The 25,651-nt window shown below is 44.0% G+C and overlaps 1 protein-coding gene across 2 annotated transcripts in view; it reads left to right on the top strand.

Annotated features, from left to right (window-relative positions):
- Positions 1-25,651, top strand: part of LOC120927821 — a 37,241-nt gene that overhangs the window by 11,034 nt on the left and 556 nt on the right. Inside the window, exons 2-5 of one of the 2 annotated variants that reach the window (XM_040338742.1) lie at positions 5,221-5,393; positions 13,612-13,764; positions 17,743-17,877; positions 21,653-21,778. In XM_040338742.1, coding sequence (XP_040194676.1) covers positions 5,221-5,393; positions 13,612-13,764; positions 17,743-17,877; positions 21,653-21,778 — 587 coding nt within the window. The remainder of the gene's footprint in view (positions 1-5,220; positions 5,394-13,611; positions 13,765-17,742; positions 17,878-21,652; positions 21,779-25,651) is intronic. The other variant, XM_040338743.1, reaches the window with a different exon arrangement.

Raw genomic sequence — 25,651 nt, 5'->3', positions numbered from 1 at the left:
GAAGTGCCTCCTTACCAGATGAGTTGGACCTAATGTTTTCACAAGTGGTCAAAGACAGCTTGTTCTCACCATAGGGAAGATGGTGCAGTGGAGTCCAATGCAACAGTGAATGGTAGGTCCAATGCGGAATAAAAAATAAAAACACGTTCTAAGTGTAGACTGTATTTATTCCAGGGAAAGGTAAAAAACAGTGCTTCACCATACTACAGTCAATCTGGTTATGTCCACAGACAATCAGCCAGAAAACACCCAGCCAGTAGGCGATTAGCAATGTAAATTAAAATGAATAAAAACTCAGAGCAACAGTCGCGAGCGGCAGCAGAAAGGATGCGGGTGACGTCACAGGAAAACTCCTCCCCGTACGCACGTTATGTCCGGATTGGACTTCGTCAGCGGTGGGTGGAGCTGGTACGTCACCCAGCGTCTATAAATACCAGCCAGGTAACCAAGGAGAGCGTCATGGTAGTTCGGCCGGCCCCCAACGGAAGCACGGGCGAAACCACACACCCCATTGTCTTTCATGTGTCCTTTCTGAGAGCGTCCTGCCGCACAGATGTAGTTCCCAGGAGGGGGCGAGCACGTCACTGACCACCGCAGTAAAGCCTCCCTTCACGGTAGTGAGTAACAAGCAGGAAGTGAACAGAACAGAGAAGAAATGGAGCAACTTCACAGCAAAAACGAACAATGAGGAAGTGAAAAGAGGAATGTCTGCAGGTAAAGGATGCTCATTATGAAAAAAAATGTTTTCCTTTACAACCCCTTTAATTAATACAAAGAGTTATCTGATTGGATGACGTGGAGGTTGTGACATCACTGTCTCTCCTCTCCACCTTATCTATTCAGAGAATGATTTTCAACACAGGACCCATAAGTTAATATAGAGCACAGTGGTAATGGTACCTACTACAGTGATTTTCAGCTTTGAGGGTGATGGGCCAGGTATGCAAAAATACCCATATCTGGAATTCAGCTTTAAGTTCCCAGAGAGTTTGGCAGTGTTTATCTGCATCTTTAAATAAAGTATTACCTGAAGATTCTGCTGTTAAGGTCATTTCTCGGGCACTTCCTCTCATAGGGTGACAATGTTCTGTTACATCCAATGGAGACTACAAATAGTAGTTGTCACTTAGGCATCCTGCCAATAACACACTTCCTGTCCTAGAGTGACAATGGTTGCTTAAGCTGGCAATACTGTATATTATACAATTGTATTGTTCATTTTCCTTTAGATTTACCTTCAACTATGTAGTACAAGGGCCTGCCTGATTGCATAAAAATTTTAAGTGTTTAGGGTTGACCTCATATTATGTGGTTTTGGTAAATCTAAAGGAAGATTGTGCAAGAAAATTGTATAATGTACGGCCATACTTACTGTAATTTATTTATGGCCACAAAATCCACAAAGGAGAACTTGGCAGGGTTGCCAACGATGTTAAAGCTGTGTTAACCACTTGTCTTCTGGGCACTTTTACTCCCTTCCTGCCCAGGCCAATTTTCAGATTTCAACACTATCACACTTTGAATGACAATTGCGCGGTCATGCAACACTGTACCCATATAACATTTTTATATTTTTTTTCACACAAATAGATTTTTTTTTGGTTGTATTTAACCACTTTTTTTTTTTTGCTAAACAAACAATTTAAAGATAAACATTTTTTCTTATTGTGTTATAAAATTTTGCAAACAAGGCTGAGGCTGCACTGATAGGCACTAATAATAATAATACTAATAGGCAGCACTGATAGGCGCCACTGATGGACACTAATAGGCAGCACTGAAGGGCACTGATAGGCGGTACTGATGAGGAGGCACTGATATGCGGCATTGATGGGCACTGATATGCGACACTGAAGGGCACTGATAGGCAGTACTGATGAGCAGCACCGTTGGGGCTGCACTGATCATTAGGACACCGATGACCACAGGAGGACACGTCATAGGACGCCCTCCCACAACTGGCCTACCGCGCTGTAGTCATCATTTTGCTATAGCATGATCTTCAAGTGGTTAAACCGAAAATCTAAATAGAGGAGGAGGATTGGGGCTGCGCTGTGCAAAACCACTGCACAGAGCATGTAAGTATCAGGGATGTGCGGTGAGGTCAGTGGCTGGTGAGGCACTGGCTAGTATCAGAGCCAGAAACACACAGGTTACACACTCTCCGAACGTTAGAGCGAAAACAATAATTCTAACACTTGACCTCCTCTGTAACTCTAAACATGTAACCTGTAAACATTTTAAAGTGTTGCCTATGGAGATTTTTAAGTACTAAAGTTTGGCATCATTCCAAGTATGCACAATTTTAAAGAATGACATGTTAGGTATCTATTCACTTGGCGTAACATCATCTTTCATAGCATACAAAAAAATAGGGCTAACTTTAGTGGGTTTTTTTTTTATTCATGAATGTTTCTTTCCAAAAAAAAATGTGTTTGAAAAATTGCTGCGCAAATACAGTGTAACATAAAAAGTTGCAACAACCACCATTTTATTTCCTAGGGTGTCTTCTAAAATAATATGGGCTAGATTCAGTAAGAAGTTACGTCGGCGTATCTGTTGATACACCGCGTAACTTCTAGGATGCGCCGGCGTATCTTTTTTCTGTATTCAGAAAGCAAGATACGCCGGAATTTTGCTAAGCTACGACTGACGTAAGTCTCTTACGCCGTCGTATCTTAGGGTGCATATTTACGCTGGCGGCTAGGTGGCGCTTCCGTTGATTTCGGCGTAGAATATGCAAATGAGCTAGATACGCCGATTCAGAAACGTACGTGCGCCCGGCGGATTTTTTTTTTACGTCGTTTACGCAAGGCTTTTCCGGTGTAAGGTTACTCCTGCTATATGAGGAGTATCCAATGTTAAGTATGGACGTCGGGACAGCGTTGAATTTTGCGTCATTTGCGTAAGTCGTTCACGAATAGGGCTTTGCGTAAATTACGTTCACGTCGAAATTATTGACTATTTGCGACGTGATTAGGAGCATGCGCACTGGGATACGTTCATGGACGGCACATGCGCCATTCGTTAGAGACGTCATTTACGTGGGGTCATGTTTTATTTGCATAAAACACGCCTGCCTCTTCAAAATTTGAATTCGGCGCGCTTATGCCAGCAGATTTACGCTACGCCGCCGTAACTTAGGGCGCAGGTTCTCTGTGAATCCAGCACCAGCCTCACTAAGTTACGGCGGCGTAGCTTATCTGAGATACGCTACGCCCGCACAAACTTACGGCGGCCTATCTGAATCTAGCCCTACATATATAATGTTTGGGGGTTCTGAGTAATTTTCGAGCAAAAAGATTATGATTTTTACATGTAGGAGAGAATAAAGAAAACTAGGATTGGGACTTAAAATGAGGCATATGAAAAACATATGCCTCTATCCCTGTTGGTTAAAAGAGAGGGGAGTTTTTGGGACTTTGAATGAGATGCGTTTTCAAGCAAACAGTAAGTATAAATAAAGTTGTATACGTAATAACCAGGCTCGCACTTACCACCCAAACAGCTAGCCAAATTTAACTGTCTAACTGTGTACATTAAAAACAGAGGATTGGTTGCAACCAATTCTCTGTTTTTAATGTACACAGTTAGACAGTTGTAAGTAATATACAAATAATTATTATATATTATTTTTTAAGGTACTTTACTATATTTTCAAAAACTGTACTCAAGCAGGTGGCTTAATGGACAAATTGCTGAAATTTGAAGTTATAACTTCCAACCAGTAATTCCACAGTAAATAGATAAATTATAAATCTTATAACATATATCATAATAATATGTGATTTAGCTTGTACCTTTTTAGCAGCAGGTTCTCATTCTCCCTCTTAAAGTGTTTGTTAACCCCCCAAAAAAAAAAAATAAGAAAAAAAAATATATATTTTTTTAAAGCACATCGTCCCGACAAGCTTGCACGCAGAAGCGAACGCATAAGTGAACTTGTAAATACCAAATCTCAGAAAGTGGCTTGGTCCTTAAGCGGTTAAACTGGCCACTCTGTATTAAGCTTCTTAGATTTAAACCATAGATGATAGGAGCCCAGTTGTGGGGTAGGACTTCAGCTACCTACCCCCCAAATATATTGGGTCTCTGTAACCCTAGGTCAGCGAGCTACGACCCTCGAAGTCTATTGTTTTTTGTTTTTTTTATGTTTATGGCTCTGCCTTACCTGCCTTCCCTGACTGCACATCCTGGTAAGTATGACATGTTTCTTATTTTTTTTTTAAACATAAGCCTGTAGTTTTACTTTAAATTGGAAGTCCAGTCACATTTTAGCTAAGGCTAAATTTACTCCCACCCCCATTCTTAGCTAGAAAGATGTCTCTACTTATACTTACTCTATACTCTACCTATTTTGAGGTGGCTCAGGTCCAGTCACATGATCAGATCACACACCTTCCATTGTTGCTGCCTCTCTTCTACACTGAAGTCAGCACTGGAACCCAATCATCTGACCAGACCAGAGCGGCTTCAGAATGGGTAAGTATAAGCATCTTGTCTTTCACAGGGTAGTTAGAATAGGCTTAGAATGTGGGTGGGATCAGGTTTAGGCTTATCTTTGACTGGAATTCCACTTTAACCTCTTCCTGCCAGCTGTACGCATACAGTATATGCTGTCTTTTGGGCGGGCTATAACGTGGATGGGCTTTGGGTGGGCTATAACGCGGGGCAGCTGCTATATGCATCCCTATGTAAACAATTTACTATGCTGAGAGCACGTTCCCAGCACAGTATCCGGCAGATACCGGAAAGCTCCCAATGCATACTTGCGATCGGGAGCTTTCCAATCATATGGCCGATGTGACTGCCAATCACAGTGGTCACATGATCGGAATACCCTCCTCCTTCTCCTGCCATTTAGAACCCCTTTAAGAGCCGTGGGGCGGGAAGGGGTTAACTAAAATAGTACTTTTTTTTAGGCCCGACGCTTCAACATAGGTGTGTGGAAGGTGCTTTCCTCTAGTGCGCTGGAGAGCCATTTAACATTGCCACCACAATGCATGCTTTGTGTTAATTGGCCTAAATAAAAGTATAAATGTCCAGAAACTAAAACTCAAGGGAGACCTGTCTGTAAATGTCACACAATCTGGGTTTAGCTGGAAGCTCTGGCTTAGAGAATGACGTAAAGAGGTGATTCAACTAACTGCCATCTACCAAAACTGGAAATATCAGTTGTACGTGAACTGCCCTCAAGCTTTATTTTTATTTTATTTTCAGAAATAATAGAGAAGATCATACAAGAGAGTAATAATGCTGAAGAGCTCTTGCACCGGAAAAGGGTTTACCGACACATTATTGTTCAGTACCTGAATAACCAGCATATTTTTATTTATGCTAATAGCACAAAGGAAAAGGCCATAGAAACAGTGCTTCATCTCTGGAGAAAATCAGTAAGTATTACAGACTTGATAACTTCCTCACAATATTCTCCTGAAAGTTTCGTCTGAAAATGTTTTCAGTTGTTCTGGTAAGAAGTGAATAATCTGCCAATGCAAAGGTCCTATACTACACTGATTCATTTAGGGCAGTGGTTCTCAACCTCACTAGTGGCCCCTTGATTAAATTTCCCAAGTTGTGGGGACCCCTAACAGTAAAATGTTCATAGCGTGGGCTGTCAGCACCCAAGGCAAGAAAGTAATTTTCACTCCTAACCCAGGGATATTTAGCGCTCCGAGTCCCTTCCACTCGCACTTGAATAAAACCCCTTATGGTATATTATAGGATGTACCACTCTTTCTTTGTTCTCCTTTCTTTACCTTTTATTCTCTCTATATCCTATTTTCTTGCCTGTTTTTCCCCTATCCCTCTCTCTAGCCGTCTTTCTTGTTCTTTTTCTTATTCTTTTTCGTATTCTTTTTCTTATTCTTTCTCTCCTTTTTCTTTGTTCCTCCCCCTCTTTTCCTCTCCCATGTATTCCTTCTCTTACTTCTTGGTGGGGGGGGGGGGGGTAATGGGATGAGTGGCAGTGCTGGCGGGAAATTGGGATGAGTGGCAGTGCTGGGGGGAATTCTGCTGATCAGCCAACTTAGGTGCTCTTGATCAAGGTCATCTGCTGATCTGAGAACTGTAGTGGGGACTTTTACTCATTGTGTCTCCAGCTCTGTGGTGGCTCACAGCAGTGACACCTATATCAAAATCAGGAGATGGGGTCTCCTCCAGGCTCTCCCACTTCACATTCCTCACCAGTCAGCTGACCTCTAGTCTCTGCTCCCCAGCCATGCCGTGAACTGAATGGCTGGCTGCAAAGAGGCTGTGGGGGCTTCAGGAACAGCCCAGGATTTGGTGACAGATCGGACACTTTTGACACTTTTTTGGGACCAATTATATTTATACAACAATCAGTGCTATAAATATGCACTGATTACTGTGTAAATGTCACTGGCAGGGAAGGGGTTAACACTAGGGGGCGATCAGGGGGTTAAATGTGTGTTCTAACTGTATGGGGATGTGACTTACTAGGTGAGGAGACATATCATTGTTCCTACTTATGTCTCTTCTGCCCTGTTTACACACACAAATGCCCGTGCTGCCGCTTGTGCACGTGATCATGTGTGGCCGGCGGCTATTTTGCCCACCGGCCACATGCACGGGCCCCCCCACTGCGCGCACGCCCTCTGGCAGCCACTAAGCGGAAGGACATACCCATACGGGATTTTTGCCCAGGAGAGCCATTGTGCCGCAGTATATTTGCGTGAGCCAGTCGGGAACTGGTTAATCTGATGACCGAGTCCTTAATGACCTTAGGTAGTCATTCATGAATGATTTCCAGAGGATATTCTGCGCATTTGCCACTAGCATATCATTGACTTATTAAGACTGACAGGGTGTAATAAGCAGTGTGGGAGTTTCTTGTGCGCATATAAATATTGCACAGGTGTTCATGCATGCAGTAACTATGCAGGATCTTTCTGTCAGCAAAGTATTGTGTATTATTTAGACGTATATTGGATACGTCCGTACTAATGGGCCCTTAGGGGAAAACCTCAGATGCTATTGTGAGCACTTCTGACATTGGAAGGTCTTGTTATAAAACACAGACTTTGTAACTGGACCTTCCCATTTTTTTTTAATACTCTTTATTTATTTTCTTTAAAAAAAAAAATACTTTTTATGCAAACAAACATAGAAAAAATAATTACGTGTATATCATACAATACTACTAAAACAAGAATAGTTTCCTAAAGTGTCACACAAAATTAGAAAATCAAAAAGTCATATTCTCTGCTTTGTAATAACAAAATTAACAGTCTCTGCCATCCTGACTATACGGTGGTAAAAAAAACGAAACACTGCTATAACATAAATCTATATATTAAAAAAATGTAAACAAAGGGTTAAAGGGAAAAGGAGAGGGAAAAAAAAGGAGGGCAACATGAGGAAATAGGGATATAGAAAAAACCCTATTCCCCCTCCACTAGTGCATGGCCATAGTCCTTGGAACAAGTAAAGAGGGTGCAATTGGTAATATTTTTGTTAAACTTCTCCTCTTTACCTTGCATAGTTGCAATAATATTTTCCATGTATATCAGCTATCTTAGTAAGCCAAAGCGAGATCGAGGGAGGGGATTCCGGCTTCCATAGGGCCGGAATGCAGGCCTTAGCCGCATTCAGAAGGTATGCCACCATTGAACTTTTATATTTATGCTTTGAAAAATCGAAGATAAATTTGCCCTGGTCAGACACCAAAACAAATTCAGTAAGCAGTTATCCCAGGTCTGGGATAAAGTTGTGGAGATGTTTAAAGCAGGGTTAAGTTATAAGAAAATATCCCAAGCTTTGAACATCTCACAGAGCACTGTTCAATCCATAATCCAAAAAATTGAGAGTATGGATGACACAACTGCAAACCTACCAAAACATGGGCGTCCACCTAAACTGACAGGCTGGGCAAGGAGAGCATTTATCAGAAAAGCAGCCAAGAGGCCCATGGAAACTCTGGAGGAGCTGCAGAGATCCACAGCTCAGGAGGGAGAATCTGTCCACAAGACAACTATTAGTCGTGCACTCCACAAATCTGGCCTTTTAAGGAAGCGTGGCAAGAAGAAAGCCATTGTTGAAAGAAAGCCATAAGAAGTCCCGTTTTGCGAGAAGCCATGTGGGGGACACAGCAAACATGTGGAAGAAGGTGTTCTGGTCAGACCAAAATTGAACTTTTTGGCCTAAAAGCACAACACTATTAGCCGGATTCAGGTACAGTTACAACGGCGTATCAGTAGATACGCCGTCGTAACTCCAAATCCGCGCCGTTGTAACATGAAGTGTATGCTCAAACTGAGATACGCTTAAATGTTTGCGAAGATACGACCGGCGTAAGTCTCCTATGCTGTCGTATGTTAGCTGCTTATTTACGCTGGCCGCTAGGGGCATGTATGCTGATTTACGCCTAGAATATGTAAATCAGCGAGATATGCCTATTCACGAACGTACGCACGCCCGTCGTAGTAAAGATACGCCGTTTACGTAAGACGTTTTCAGGCGTAAAGATGAACCACCAAAAAGATGGCGCAGCCAATGTTAAGTATGGACGTCGGAACCGCGTAAAATTTTTCACGTTTTACGTCGTTTGCGTAAGTCGTCCATGAATGGGGCTGGACGTAATTTACGTTCACGTCGATAGCATGGAGTATTTGCGGCGTAATTTTGAGCATGCGCACTGGGATGCGCCATGCGTCCATGCGCCGTTCGGAAAGCGCGTCATTTACGTGGGGTCACAATTAATTTACATAAAACACGCCCACCTCTTCCACATTTAAATTAGGTGGGCTTACGCCGACCAATTTACGCTACGCCGCCGCACCTTAAGGAGCAAGTGCTTTGTGAATACTGCACTTGCCTCTCTAACTTGCGGCGGCGTAACGTAAACAACATACGCTACGCCCGCATAAAGTTAAGCAGCCCTACCTGAATCCGGCTATATGTGTGGCAGAAAACTAACACTGCACACCACCCTGAAGACACCATCCTCACTGTGAAACATGGTGGTGGCAGCATCTTGTTGTGGGGATGCTTTTCTTCAGCAGGGACAGGGAAGCTGGTCAGAGTTGATGAGAACATGGATGGAGTCAAATACTGGGCAATCTTAAAAGAAAACCTGTTAGAGTCTGTAAAAGACTTCCGACTGGGGCGGAGGTTCACCTTCCAGCAGGACAACGACCCAAAACATACAGCCAGAGCTACAATGGAATGGTTTAGATCAAAGTATATTCATGTGTTAGAAGTCCAGACCTAAATCCATTTGAGAATCTGTGGCAAGACTTGAAAATTGCTGTTCACAGATGCTCTCCATCCAATCTGTCAGAGCTTGAGCTATTTTGCAAAGAAGAATGGGCAAAAATGTCACTCTCTAGATGTACAAAGCTGGTAGACATTCCCAAAAGTACTTGCAGCTGTAATTGCAGCGAAAGATGGTTCTACAAAGTATTGACTCAGGGGGGGCTGAATACAAATGCATAAAAGATATTTATTTGTAAAAAAAAATTAAACCCATTTATCATTTTCATTCCACTTCACAATTATGTGCTACTTAATGTTGCTCCATCACATCAAATTTCAATAAAGTACATTTACGTTTTTTGGTTGTAACTTGACAAATTGTGGAAAATGTCAAGGGGTATGAATACTTTTTCAAGGCACTGTATATCTGCAGTGTTTTGTTACCTCTCTTCAAAGCATTATGGGCCAAATCCTCAGCCAGGCGGCGTAACTTAACTTTCAGCAGTTAAGTTACACTGACTTAAAGTTTTTACCTAAGTGCCTGATCCTCAAAGCACTTACGTAAAAATTTCAAGCAGTGTAAGTTAAGTGCCGCCGTCGTAAGGCGTTTCTCCTCTCCGGGGGGCGTTTACAATTTAAATGAGGCGCGCTCCCGCGCCGGCCGTACTGCGCATGCGTGTGACGTCATTTTCCCGACGTGCATCGCGCGAACGTAATTGACGCCGGGCGGCTTTGTGGATTGCGACGGGACACTAAAGTTACGACGGGTGAAAAAAAGACGCGCCGGGAAAACAAATAATTATAAAAAAAAATGACAGCGTCGCTCGGCATGCATTCCTGAGGGAGAACTCCATGCCAATTTTCAATGAAAAAAACGGCATGGGTTCCCCCTCAGGAGCATACCAGGCCCTTAGGTCTGTTATGGGTTGTAAGGAGACCCCCCTCCGCCGCAAAATTGACGTAGGGGGTCCCCCTACAATCCATACCAGACCCGTATCCAAAGCACGCTACCCGGCCAGCCAGGAAGGGAGTGGGGACGAGCGAGCGCCCCCCCCCCCTCCTGAGCCGTGCCAGGCCGCGTGCCCTCAACATGGGGGGGTTGGGTGCTCTGGGGCAGGGGGGCGCACTGCGGGCCCCCCCACCCCAGAGCACCCTGTCCCCATGTTGATGAGGACAGGACCTCTTCCCGACAACCCTTGCCATTGGTTGTCGGGGTCTGCGGGCGGAGGCTTATCGGAATCTGGGAGTCCCCTTTAATAAGGGGGCCCCCAGATACCGGCCCCCCACCCTAAGTGAATGGATATGGGGTACATCGTACCCCTATCCATTCACCTGTAGGCAAAAAGTAAAAGTTAATAAACACACAACACAAGGCTTTTTAAAATATTTTATTATTCTGCTCCGGACGCCCCCCCTGTCTTCGTTATTAGCTCAATTACCAGGGGGGGCTTCTTCTTCCGCTCTCCGGGGGTCTTCTCCGCTCTCCGGGGGTGTTCCGCTCTCCGGGGGGGGCTTCTCCGGACTCCGGGGGGCTTCTTCCATCTTCTCCCCTCTTCCGCTCTTGACTCGGCGAACCCCGGTTCTTCTGCAGCTCTCCGGTGCCTTCTTCTTCAGCGCTGGCTGCCTGCTATGTTTGTGTGTTAGCTCGATTTCAAACAGGCAGCCGGCGCGGTCTTCTGTGACGTCAGGGTCTTCTGGTCTTCTGTTCTTCCTATGTTGCCTCGTCGCCTGTTGTCGCTGTAATGATGGAAGCGCGCCTTGCATCACATTTATATAGGCATCACCGTCCCATCATGCTCCGGCAGGTACCCACGTGGTGGGTGCCTACCCACGTGCACCCACCACGTGGGTACCTACCGGAGCATGATGGGACGGTGATGCCTATATAAATGTGATGCAAGGCGCGCTTCCATCATTACAGCGACAACAGGCGACGAGGCAACATAGGAAGAACAGAAGACCAGAAGACCCTGACGTCACAGAAGACCGCGCCGGCTGCCTGTTTGAAATCGAGCTAACACACAAACATAGCAGGCAGCCAGCGCTGAAGAAGAAGGCACCGGAGAGCTGCAGAAGAACCGGGGTTCGCCGAGTCAAGAGCGGAAGAGGGGAGAAGATGGAAGAAGCCCCCCGGAGTCCGGAGAAGCCCCCCCCGGAGAGCGGAACACCCCCGGAGAGCGGAGAAGACCCCCGGAGAGCGGAAGAAGAAGCCCCCCCTGGTAATTGAGCTAATAACGAAGACAGGGGGGGCGTCCGGAGCAGAATAATAAAATATTTTAAAAAGCCTTGTGTTGTGTGTTTATTAACTTTTACTTTTTGCCTACAGGTGAATGGATAGGGGTACGATGTACCCCATATCCATTCACTTAGGGTGGGGGGCCGGTATCTGGGGGCCCCCTTATTAAAGGGGACTCCCAGATTCCGATAAGCCTCCGCCCGCAGACCCCGACAACCAATGGCAAGGGTTGTCGGGAAGAGGTCCTGTCCTCATCAACATGGGGACAGGGTGCTCTGGGGTGGGGGGGCCCGCAGTGCGCCCCCCTGCCCCAGAGCACCCAACCCCCCCATGTTGAGGGCATGCGGCCTGGCACGGCTCAGGAGGGGGGGGGGCGCTCGCTCGTCCCCACTCCCTTCCTGGCTGGCCGGGTAGCGTGCTTTGGATACGGGTCTGGTATGGATTGTAGGGGGACCCCCTACGTCAATTTTGCGGCGGAGGGGGGTCTCCTTACAACCCATAACAGACCTAAGGGCCTGGTATGCTCCTGAGGGGGAACCCATGCCGTTTTTTTCATTAAAAATTGGCATGGAGTTCTCCCTCGGGAATGCATACCAAATGCCGTCGCTTGAATGGGCCTTTACAAGGTGTGACTAACTTTACACTTTGTAGAACCAGCCCTAATTTTACACCAGGCAAACTAACACTTACGGCGAAAAAACTAGGTACAAAAGCTTTGAGGATCGCCCTAAGTGCTAATTTGCATACTAACAGAGGCATTTCGACTCGAAATGCCCCCAGTGGCGGATGCGGTACTGCATCCTAAGATCCGGCAGTGTAAGTCCCTTACAGATGTCGGATCTTCTGCCTAACTTAGGAAAACTGCTTCTGAGGATCAGTTCCAAAGTTAGAACCAGAGATACGACGGCTTACGCCGGAGTATCTCTTTTGTGGATTTGCCCCTATATCCCTTAACTGTCTCTTGCCCCCGTTCTTCTGTTATCAGCCTGATAACTCCTGGCAAGTCCTTTGTCACATATTATAAAAGCAGCCTGAGTTTTGTGTTGGGGAGAATGCTATAATATAAATAGATTAGCAGAGCCCTGAACTATTCAATAATCAGCTCTGAAAGTCTCTACCTATGAGGAGAGGGGGTGTGTACCTTTCCTCCAATCAACTGTCTTGGCTGTATGCCCAGGCTTCACTGCAGTGCTAATCAGTAAGAGAAAATCTCCTAACACGATCTTAACTTTCTAAACAGTATATAAAGCTGAAGACTGCAGATATACATGTAAAACTGAATGTAGGGAAGCACAGATGCAACACCTTATTGGTATCTTCCGGACTGAAGGGGAATCCGTGCATAACCGGTTGGTTCCTCGCAATAATGCTTCACATCATAGGTAGAGGTCCCATTCCGATGGCACTGGAGGCTCTGGCCTTTGCAAGGCCACACAAAAAGTACCCAACATATAAAAAATGGGGGGTGTAGTGGCGCTTACCAATATGAATTAACGAATTAATAAATAATAAAAAATACACATATAAACGCACAGCAATGTGTAAAGCTTGACCAGTGTATCCAATTAAACGTGTTCCACGCCTATTTCCTTATATCCCACCATACATCAACAACCATGATGTGAGGGATGGATAATGTGAAGATAATGGGATCCAAAATAAATGACTAAAAAATGTATTTTAGTCAATACAAAAATCCAAATAAATTATGTGAAAAAATATTTGCAATAATACGTGATAAAATCCAGTGCAAACAATAAATAATTAATGAATTAGTGAAAAAGGTAACATCCAAAAAATAAATAATGAATAAAAAACACCTTAAAAAGTAATAGAAAAAATGTCAATATGTGCACTATATTGTGCTGAGAAAAGAATAGTGTTCAAACAATTGGCGTTTAATAAAAAATAATATATCACTCACATTTAAATTCGCTGTGATCAGCATGCAGATGATGACAGAAAAAAATATAGCAGCAGTTCTCCGCTCTTACAATTCTACAGACAGAAGTTTACCTTTACTTTAAGAGGTTAGTACATAATGACTAGCAAGAGACTGCCCCATCCTACTGAAACACTCTTCTATCACATTCCATCTTTATAACAAATAGACAAATATAAGCAAAGGCAAATAAAAATACTGTTATTTTCCTTTACAGGACACTTCCGTGAACGTGGAATGTAATACCGCAGCCTCTGGTAGTGCTGTAGCCCAGCTGTCCATTCAAATCAATGGTTTATCCATACAAAACAGTCAGGAAGATAGCAACCCAGTAGACAAAGCATGGTTGCTTGCAGCAGGGGATGCTCAGGTAGGTTTACAATATTTATGTGATTTATGGGCGACATTTTGCGATTAATTGGGCTGTCAGTTTTTCAGGTGGACCTGATCTGACCCTCCAGTCTCCCCTATGGAGCGGCGGATTTCAGTGGACACAGGCCAGCTGACACCCGCCGCCATCCGATCCTGCCCACAAAAAACAGTTGGATGGTGGTCCTATTTTTCATCTGTCTGGCGGATTGGATCAGATGGAAATGGACAGGCAGTCTGTTTCCATCTGATTTCCCCATGGAGGAGAGCGGGACTGTGCCTGTTTCCGCTCTGCACAGCGAAGTGGACACGGTCCTGTCATGCGCCTACTCAGCAGGGATCGCTCCATGGAGGCATCCTTGTGAAAGTGGCCTTAAGGATTGTATTTGGTTGTATATTGTGGCCTCACCCAGTGTAGACATTACAGTACCCGACTAGCTATGACCGATCTGGGCAATGTGCCACTTTATCAAGTACCTAATTTCATGTGCTGTTAGGGCTTGTTTTTAGCAATTGACAACTTTGTCAAATTCTTTTAATGTATTGCGTTGGAGGTAATTTTTTGTTTCCTCTTTTCTATATAGTGATATATTAACCCCTTAAGCCCCGGACCATTTTGTAGCCAAAGGACCAGGCCACTTTTTGCGATTCGGCACTGCGTTGCTTTAACTGACAATTGCGTGGTCGTGCGACGTGGCTCCCAAACAAAATTGATGTCCTTTTTTCCCCACAAATAGAGCTTTCTTTTGGTGGTATTTGATCACCTCTGCGGTTTTTATTTTTCGTGCTATAAACAAAAATATATTACTTTTTGCGATAATAAATATCCCCAAAAAAGATATAAAATATTTTTTTTTCCTCAGTTTAGGCCGATACGTATTCTTCTACATATTTTTGGTAAAAATTGCAATAAGTATTTATTGATTGGTTTGCGCAAAAGTTATAGCGTCTACAAAATAGGGTATAGTTTTATAGCATTTTTATTAATATTTTTTTTTTTACTACGTGACTGCGACATTATGGCGGACACATCGGACACTTTTGGCAAATTTTTGGGACCAAAATGCACTGGTTACTGTGAAAATGACACTGGCAGTGAAGGGGTTAACCACTAGGTGGCGCTGTAGGGGTTAAGTGTTCCCTAGGGAGTGATTCTTACTGTAGGGAGGCGTGGCTCGCTGTGACACGTCACTGATCGTGTTCCTGATGAGAGGGAACACAATCAGTGACAGTGTCACTGGGCAGAATGTGAGATGTTGTGTTTACACTAACATCTCCCCGTTCTATCTCTCCGTGAGACGATCGCAGGTATGCCTGTGGTGATTGAGTCCGTGGGACCTGCAGGCATCGCGGTGGGTGCGCATGCCCGCAACAACGGCTTCTTAAAGTGGACGTACAGGTACGTCCTTTTACCTGACCGTGCCATGCTGCAGACGTATATCTGCGTGCGGCGGGCGGCAAGCGGTAATAACTGTATGAAATCCATTCCTTATTTTTGTATATTCTGTTTTCTGGGTGTGTGGCCCCCTCCTATATGTGTGGTTGAGTCTGTGGACCTATATTATTTGGGCTTCCCCTTTTTTGTCCCCCTATAAGGACCATTTAATTAGACCATTGTCGCGTACATAAGTTTTTTTATTATGTCATTAAAAACGATTGTGTGTGGGCTCCAGAGCATTTTTCACGACGTAAAAAATGGGCATTACAATTTTAGAACATGCTCTAAATTTTCACGTCGTTTTTAACGTTGTCGCTTTTAACGTCGTAAAAAATGGTTGTGTGTGGGCTTTAACAACGTGAAATATGAAATATGAGACTGGAGTACTCGTTCTGGTAAAACTAGCGTTCATAATGGAGATAGCACATTCATCACGCTGTAACAGACTGAAAAGCGCAAATCGTCTTTTACTAACACAATATCCGCAAAAGCAGCCCCAAGGGTGACGCCATCCGAATGGAACTTCCCCTTTATAGTGCCGTCGTACGTGTTGTACGTCACCACGCTTTGCTAGAGCATTTTTTTTTTCACGATCGTGTGTAGGCAAGGCCGGTTTAACAATAATCGGGTTAAAAAAAACGTTGTTTTTTCTAGACCATTAAAAATGGTCGTGTGTAAGCGGCATTAAGCTTCGTACTCACGACTGCTAGGAGAGCATTTGGCTGGGAATCCTGGCCGTGTGTATGCTCCCTAGCAGTTTTCCCAACAGGAAAACTGGCCGGGAAAATATAGAACCTGCTCTCTATTTTCCCGTCAGGATTCCTGGCAGAGTGTTTCCTGCCAAGAAAACCGGTCATCTGTATGCTTACCTGTCCGAGGTAAACCCGTGCATGCTCGATAAGACTTTGACGCATGCGCGATAGCATACAAGGTTAGTGTGGGGTGTAGCAAGATGGCGGTGACGGCTTTAAATGTGACGAGTGTCGGCTTGTCGTAGTGGATGACGTCACCACGTTCTTGCCATTCAAAAGAACGGCGGTTCTTTTGAGTGGCCGTCTGTATGCGCGGCTTTGCAAGGCAAGCTTGCCAGGAATCCCGTCAGGAAAACCAACGTTTTTTCCTGACAGGATTCCCGGCCATGTGTACAGTGCATAAGAGGGGATTTCTCCTGACTTTTGAGAGATTACTTTTCACTTGCTGTGATGTCTTTAGGACAGGAAGTGAATGGAAATCTCCCTAACAAGATTTTTTTGCCAGCTTTCAAGGACCTAAATAAGTGCAACTATAACTATAATATTCTTTTAACCGAAAGGACCAAAGTGTAAGGCCGGATTCACACTTGTGCGGTGCATATTTCAGCTCTCTTATCTCTGCAGAGAGATAAGAGAACTGTTCAGCAGATCCACTGCATTTTAGCTGCAGATTAGCTGCGAATTTAGAGACCTGGGAGAGGGGAGGGGGAGGGGGGAAGTGTATTGAGCTGAATGAGAGAAATCCTGAAGAGAAATGAACACATCTGCGAATCAGCTGCGTACCCATAGAAGATAATGGGCCTGAATTTGCACCTGAGCCGCACCACAATGCCTAAAATACACACACGTTTTTTCGGCAATGCGCAGTGCAAATGCATCGCACATATGTGAACCAGCCTCATTGAAAACAATTAGGTAGATTCGCGTAGAAAGGCTTATATTTAGGACGGCCTAGCCTAGCCTGTTTAGGCTACACCGCCGTAAATTAACTAGGCTAGTAGTGATTTTCAAACCACTTACCTGCGAATCTACGGCGGCCTAGCCTCAAACGAGCGGGCCTAAGGGCGCCTAATTCAAATGACTTGGAGGGGGGCGTGTTGTATGGAAATGAGGCTTGACCTCACGTTTTTTGACATTTTTTATCACTGCGCATGCCCCGGGCGACTACATTTCCCAGTGCGCATTGCGGCTAAGTAGGCCGTACGGGCCTATTGATTTAGACGCGGACGTAAACGACGTAACTCCCGATTCGCGGACGACTTACGCAAACGACGTAAAAAATTTGAACCTCGCGGCGGGAACGGCGGCCATACTTTAACATTGTTATTCCACCTCATAGGTGGAATAACTTTAGGCCGCCTAAGGCCTTACGGAAATAACGTTAATCGACTGCGGCGGGCTCGCGTACGTTCGGGAATCGGCGTAAAAGCTAATTTACATAATCTACGCCGGTCGCAATGGAAGCGCCACCTAGCGGCCATCCAAAAAATTGCAAGCTAAGATAGAACGGCGCAAGCCGGCCTATCTTAGCTTTGTTTAAGCGTATCTCTGTTTGACCATACGCTTAAACAAACGCCGGCGTAGATTCAGAGTTAGGTCGGCTTATCTACTGATAAGCCGGCCTAACTCTTTGTGAATCTACCTAAATGTATTTATAAATGTTCTGCGTATTGGATGCGGTTTAATCCGCACTCAATTCGCATAGATGTGAACCCGGCCTTAATATTTTTCAAGGAGCAATTTGATTCAAAGTAAATCTTTATCATAATTTTTTGTTGTATCATTTAAGGTTTACCAGAATGATGCAGCTGGTATATCACTTTCAAACGTGTACAAAGCTGCTCCAAGAAGGACTCCTCAAAAAAGTAAAGCTGTCCCCCGTGCTGCAGCATATGTACCTTCTATGACAACCTTTACTACTCAGGTGAGATAAAGGTTTTGTTCAACATAAAAGGCCATTAATCTTTTGTTAGGGTGCCTATATATTGTATAAAAAAATTTCACTAGTTCCACCCAAAATGGACAAATCCATATGGATAGCATGGGGCAGAATTAGATTTTCCCAGGAGGCCTACACTAATGTCTGGTTGTAAAAGGGACTTTGTGGTTGGCTAGTTTTGGTGCCCAATTACAAGGCCTTATCCCTACTCCAGCCCTGCTAGAACACAATCTCACTTGCTGAGGCAGACCCCTCCACCATCTTGTGCCCTGCTTCTTGCCATAGGCCTCCTCACCACATTTCCGGCCATATACCTTTATATCCCAAAGATATGCCCATCATGTTTAATATGTTTGAATAATTTTGTTTATCAACGCTGCCGTTTCACATTTTTTATTTTATACATTGTGGTATTCACATGTTAAGCCCTGTACACACGGGCCAGAATCTCGTCAGGAAAAAAACATAGTTTTTCCTGACAAGATTCTTGGCAAGAATCTCTTGCCGGCCGAGTGTACACACACTCAATTCAAAAGAACCGCTGTTCTTTTGAATGGCAAGAATGCGGTGACGTCATCGACTACGACGAGCATGCACTCGTCACATTCATCGCCGCCATCTTGCTACACCCTACACTGCCCTTGGAAGCTACCGCGCATACGTCAAAGTCATTTCGAGCATGCGTGGGTTTCCATGGAGGCAGGTAAGTATACACACTCTTGGGTTTCTCGGCAGGAAAACACTGCCGAGAATCCCGACGAGGAAAATAGAGAGCAGGTTCTCTATTTTTCTTGTCGAGATTCTGGGCAGTTTTCTTGACGAGAAACCTCAAAGCCTCGTACACACGCACTGCCAGCAGTTTTCTTGCTGGTTCTTGCCGAGAAAACCGTGCGTGTGTGCGAGGCTTTAAAGGCTTTTCTTCTATTTTTTTGGATTCAGTTCACATTGAGTATATAGTACTGCCTGTCTGGATTATGTTTAGTATTTTAAGAAAATGGTAGCTTGGCTTAACCCCTTTATGCCAACGTAATGCAAATATGCAGCCTTCGGCTTTAAGGGGTTGTACCTGGGTGATGCCTTCAGTTACAGGAATCACCCGATACCATTGTTTAGAGCCAACGGTCGACTTTCTTGTAATAACAACTAATGTGGCTAATCAGTCGCTTGGCTGTTATTACAAGCAGAAGGGCGGTGGGTCCCCCCCCCCTCCCACCACCTTCCTTGGCTCACCCAGGCTCTCCTGTCCCACCAAGAGGCCCAATCGACCAGCCCGCTGGCCGGAGACAGGGACAGTGCTGGAATCAGCTTTGATCGGGTCTGATGCCGCGTACACATGACCGTTTTTCATGACGTGAAAAATGACATTTTTTTAAATGGTCATTAAAAACGATCGTGTGTAGGCTCCAGAGCATTTTTCATGACGTGAAAAATGGGCATTAAAGATTTAGAACATGCTCTAATTTTTTGCATCGTTTTTCACGTTGTTGTTTTTCACTTTGGGGGAAAAACGGTCGTGTGTAGACTTTAACGACGTGAAAAAAAAGATGCATGCTCAGAAGCAAGTTATGAGACAGGAGCGCACGTTCTGGTAAAACTAGTGTTCGTAATGGAGATAGCACATTCATCACGCTGTAACAGACTGAAAAACACGAAGACTGAAAAGCGCAAATCGTCTCTCACCAAACTAATACTAACACCAAATCAGCAAAAGCAGCCCCAAAGGGTGTCGCCATCCGAATGGAACTTCCGCTTTATAGTGCCGTCGTATGTGTTGTAAGTCACTGCGCTTTGCTCGAGCATTTTTTTTTCACAATCGTTTGTAGGCAAGGCAGGCTTGACAAGAATCAAGTCGTTTTTTCTAGAACATTAAAAATGGTCGTGTGTACGCGGCATCATATCCAGTAATCCGGAAGCAATGTCATGACATCACTTCCGATAGCTGGATTCTTAAAAGGTGCCAGATTTTTAAAGAAAAAAGTCAGTATTCAAAACTTACGACGGCGTATCAGTAGATTCGCCGTCGTAAGTCCGAATGCGCGCTGTTGTATATTTAAGCGTATTCTGGAAACCAGATACGCTTAAATTTGGCCAAGATACGACTGGCGTAAGTCTCCTACGCCGTCGTATCCTGGCTGCATATTTACGCTGGCCACTAGGGGCGTGTACGTGGATTTACGCGTCGAATATGCAAATGACCTAGATACGCTGATTCACGAACGTACTTGCGCCCGATACGCTGTTTACGTAAGGCGTTTTTTCGACGTAAAGATAAACCACCAAAAAGATGGCGCAGCCCATGCAAGGTATGGACAAAGGAACAGCCGTCGTATTTTACGTCGTTTGCGTAAGCGTACGTAAATGGGGCTGGGCGCAGGTTAAGTTCATGTCGAAAGCAATGAGTATTTGCGACGTGATTCTGAGCATGCGCACGCATGTGCCGTAACATCGGCCCTCATTTACATGGGGTCACGGTTAATTTAAATGAAGCCCGCCCACTACATGCCTACTTTGAATTAGGCGGGGTTACGCCGGGCCATTTGCGCTACGCCGACGTAACTTAGGGAGCAAGTGCTTTGTGAATACAGTACTTGCCTCACTATGTTACGTCGGCGTAGTGCAAATGGGATGCGCTACGCCGGCATAAAGATACACCACCATACGCGAATCTGGCTAATAGTGTATATATAGCCAAAGCATTAAATCAATCCTCTTTATTAAACAAATAACATTTACCCATAAAATAATAAAACCACCTCCATCAAACCCAGACAATATCCTTCATTTAGAAGATATTTCCTTTTTGTTGTAGTTGTTTCTTTAGAACAGGAAGTGAGAAAATATTTCCAATGGGACATGTGTGATAGACGTGAAACTAAAATGAAAATTTTATGTTATGATTAGAAATATTAAAGTGTATTTCGGTTAATATTTCTTTAGTATACTGCTTATTTTCCTTGATAAGTTCTATCAGAGATTGTTTTAAAGGGATTTGATGTTTTGTGAAAAGCAGAACTGTTTTCCAAATTAAGAAGCAGAGGCTCGTGTGGACTTTTCAAAGGAAGCTAACCCATTCCCCCCCCCCCCCCCTGCATTCCTGGACACTTCACTTTGGATAAGCAATTGTGGATTCTCTATAGGAAACTGACTTTGCCCATCCCCCACATCCTGTCTTTTACAGACCCAAGAAGGAACTTGTGTGACGTTTGAAAGAAAACCATTAATTTCTGTGACTTTAAGAAACTGCTCTGATTGAACTGTTCTAACTTTTCGATGTATTTGGATATGAACTGTCCAATGACAGCCTTACAAGGGGGCGTGTATGCATATTTGTGTGATATTCTCTCTGTGTTTTAAATAAAGAACCAGCAGGGTTTGCTCTTCCTGTTGGGATTGGAGACGAGAGAGGTGAGATGTGTTCTGTTCATAGATTACATTTTCTCACTTATAGCCATTTGAAATCAGCCGGCAGAAATGTGTACCCCTGAGTTTATCAGGATATCAATTAAGTAATGATTCTTCATCACATGTATGACAATAAATAAAGGCGGAAAGAGATTCTTGACGAGAATTTTTCCTGACGAGATTCTGGCCCGTGTGTACAGGGCTTAAGACTGGGCTGACATTAAAGTTCATGTGTGTGTAAAGGCAGACGTCCCAATTCTTTTGACAATATTAAATATATATACATGCGCACACTATATTTAAACGACATTGTCAGTGTGCCTCTCTTCTCATTTGTGTATCTCTGTTGATGTCATAGACTACCGACAGCAATGCATTTGCTCTGCTTTACGCTTCTACCTCTGGAACCAAGCCGAAAGTGAAACCCGCACCAAGAAAATCTCAGTCTACTACAGTTTCAGTCACTGTGTCAGTCACCTCACAAGTAAGTTTGTGGCCAAAACTTATGAACTTTTCACTTTTACTTACTACAACCAAGAGCTATTCAGAGCAACAAAATAAGCAATTAGCAAGCTGCTAATTCTATCATGCAACTGTGCTTAAGCCCTGGTTCACACTGCTGAGTTTTGACATGTAAAATCGCATGTGAAATCGGTGGCATTTGCCAGCAATGACAACCTCCTAATCAGTACGGCGCCGCATCTGCGTAGCTGCACCGATTTTAAAAAGTAGTTTCTGTACTACTTTTTGTGATTTCGGCCCGCGATTTACATTGACATCTGTGCAGAAGATGTCTCTGTAAAATCGGGTGAAATCGGATGAGTTCAGCTGAACTCGCACAGCTTAATTCACGCAGCCCAGTGTGAACCTGGGATAAATCAGGATTTAACTCTAATGTACCTTCATTTGAGTTAATTTTAGTGCCTTACAAAGTCTACAGAACACTTTCCAGGTTCACTGGGAGTGTTGTTCCTGAAGCCTGTGCTATGAAACGACATATTGTTCTCAGGGCCGTCTTTAATATGGTTTGGGCCCTGGGCAAAAAAAAATTTTGGGCCCCCCTCCAGCTTATTTTGGGCCTGGCTGGTTCACATGTATGTTTTGGCGGTCCTCATTTGTGAAGGTACAGCAGCCCATTGATTTGAATGGGCTGCCATGCTTTTGTTTCCTGCAGAAGGTACATTCAGCATTTTAAAAATACAGTTGCCTTGAAATCCATTCTGCTTTTGCACCATGCTACTTACCTGCAGTTCTTGCACACACAAACGCACTGTGTTTTTAAAAGCGTGACCTAAACATCTAAAAATGCAGCAAGTTTGACAGTGCGGGAACTGCAGATAAGTCACAGCAGACAGCAGAATGGACCGACAGTGCTGTATTTCAGTGCTTGATGGGCATAGGCGTGCCGTGTGCGCAGCCTATTACATGAGGCATGCGCTTTTCTTTGCAGGAAACGCAGGCATGGCGGCCCATTCAAATGAATGGGATGCTGTGCCTGCGCAAATGTGGGCCGCCAAAAAAAATAAATGTGGACCAGCCAGGCCCAAAATAAGCCCATCAAGCAGTTAAATACAGACAGTAATGCCATGTGCTCTGAGGCTTTACTCAGCCTGGACTGCAGGTCTGGTCTGTGATTTAAAGAATTCCTCTATTTTACACATGGCATGGCATGGGGTCCCATGGTGCTAAAGCAGAATGGACAGACGGTGCTGTGACCCCATGCCATGCCATGTGTAAAATAGAGGAACTTTTTAAAACACTGACCAGACCTGCAGTGAATCATCAAATATTATAAAGACTTTGGGCACACTCTACAGAAAACTTCTATTTACAATATAGATTAGCAAACAGTGACATACCTTGAGGAGCAGGACATGAAGAAGTCAGCCCCGGGAAGAGCAAACTGGGGATGTTATAAAATCACATTCTAATTCACTTTTATATACAAGCAGCACCCAGTGGCAGGAAGGGAGAAGTGCACGTCTAAAGGGAAGCCAGGGGTGCTGTACATTTTAAAACACTGGGAAGGAAAGCAGGACTGTCACTGGCTGCGTGCCGCTGATGATTTTCAGCCTGATTTGTGGGCAGCACAGGGGCTTAACGGGAGGCAGGGCCGCCATCAGGAATTATGGGGCCACTTACACAGCTTCAGGCATGGGCCCCCTGGAACAGAGAACCGGGATGGGGGGTGCTGCCGCCTAAAATTGAGAAGCAGGGGGGGGCTGCCGCGAATTTAGAAGCGGGGGGCCCTTTACAAAAAAAGAAATAAAGAAAGAAATAAAGAAAAATATATATAAAAAGGGGTGTAGCCATCTGGGGCCCTGGGGACCTCTGGGCCCTTTAATAAAAAGAAAAAAAGAAATAAAAAATATATATAAAAAATATATTTTAAAAAGGGGGTTGCCATCTGGGGCCCTGGGGACCTCTGGGCCCTTTAATATATATTTTTTTAAATAAAAATAAATTACAAAAAAAAGGGGGTTGCCATCCGGGACCTCTGGGCCCTTTAATAAAAAATATATATATAAAAAAGAAACATTTATAAAAAAAAGGGGGGTTGCCATGCAGGGCCCTGGGGACCTCTGGGCCCTTTAATAAAAACAAATTTATAAACAAAAATAAAAAATAAACATTTATAAAAAAAATAAAGGGTGTTTGCCACATGGGGCCCTCTGAGCCCTTTAATTAAAAACAAATATATATATATATACATATATATATATATATATATATATATATATATATATATATATATATATATATATATATGAAATAAAAAGAAAAAAAGAAATAAAATAATATATAAAAAAAATGTTTTTTATAAAAAAAAAGGGGGGTTGCCATCCGGGGCCCTGGGGACCTCTGGGTCCTTTCATAATAATAATAATAATAATAACATTTATTTATATATATATATATATATATATATATAAAAAAGAAATAAAGAAATATATAAAAAAAGATTTTTTTTATAAAAAAAGGGGGGTTGTCATCCGGGGCCCTGGGGAACTACGGGCCCCTGGGGACCCCCAGACCTCTAAAAAAAAATTGGCCGTTTAATAAAAAATAAAATATATTAAAAAATGTAAATTTTTTTAAAAATAAATAAAAAAAGGGGGGTTGCCATCTGGGGCCCTGGGGGCCCCTGAGGACCCATAAAAAAAATTGCCCCTCCGGACCCCTAAAAAAAAAAAAAAAAAAAAAAAAAATTTTTTTTTTTTCAAAGGGGGTTGCTTTGGGCCCCCAACAGTGACAGGGCCCAGGGCACCTGCCCCATTTGCCCTGCGGTAAAGACGGCCCTGATTGTTCTGCTTCCTGTATCACCAACTACCTCCAGGCTTCTATGAACAGCTTGTTAGCTGGGAGAAACTTCTTCAAGCAGAGTTCCACACTAAAAATTGAAAGCTCCACTTATAAGCCTCCTCCCCCTCCAGTGCCACATTTGCCACCTTATGGGAGAGGGGAATGGGTACCTGTTTTTGACAGGTACCTGCTCCCACTTCCAGGTGATCTCACTCGGATGTTCGGCCCCCCTCCTCCTTCCCCTGCCGCAGGGCCAATAAGAAAGCGCAGTGCGCTCCGCACATGCACAGTAGGCAACACCTGAGAGCCGATTGAAACATCGGCTGGGGTGTGGACATTGCTGGATTCCAGAACAGGTCAGTGTGCTGATATTAAAAGTCAGCAGCTACAGTATGTGTGACTGCTGACTTCAAATTTTTTTGCTGTGGGGGGAGGGGGGGGCGTGACTCCACTTTAAAGAGGAAGTAAACACCCCCCCCACCCCCCGAAAAACGGGGAAATACCTAATCATACTAGCTCATTATGTGCCACTTACCTGAAATCAAAGCCCCTGTAGTCCTCCTTGTTCGCCGCTGCCGCTGCATAATGAGCTAGTATGCTATGCATCCTAGCTCATTATGCCTTTGCCTTGCAGGGTATTTAAAAAAAAAAATAGGGTTTACTTCCTCTTTAAGCCATTGTTAACCCTTAGTTACCCATAATTTGTTCTTATTAACTCATCCCCCTAGTTCTTGCAGAATTCTTATTTTGCCTGGTCAATGCCTGTTCACATCTATGTGCTGCAGTTGTGTCAGTATATTTATTTGAAAGTTTCCTTTTTAAAATATGTCTGCACTGAAATCGCATTGGTGCTTTTTCACTACTGCCATAACTGTGTGCTCTCTTCACAGCACCACATTTTGTGTGTGGCTACCTGCACAGATGTGAACAAAATGAAACCTAAGGCCCCATTCACACGAGACGCTGGTAAACTCGAGTTCAGAGGCATTTGGGCATTTTTTTCAACTGCCCCTGAACACATTTAATGTTATCCTATGTGTCCATGTGCACACAT

The sequence above is a fragment of the Rana temporaria genome, chromosome 2, assembly GCF_905171775.1.
Source record: "Rana temporaria chromosome 2, aRanTem1.1, whole genome shotgun sequence".
Lineage (NCBI taxonomy): Eukaryota > Metazoa > Chordata > Amphibia > Anura > Ranidae > Rana > Rana temporaria.
The sequence above is the reverse complement of the archived record's forward strand: the minus strand, read 5'-3'. Positions and strand labels throughout refer to the sequence as shown.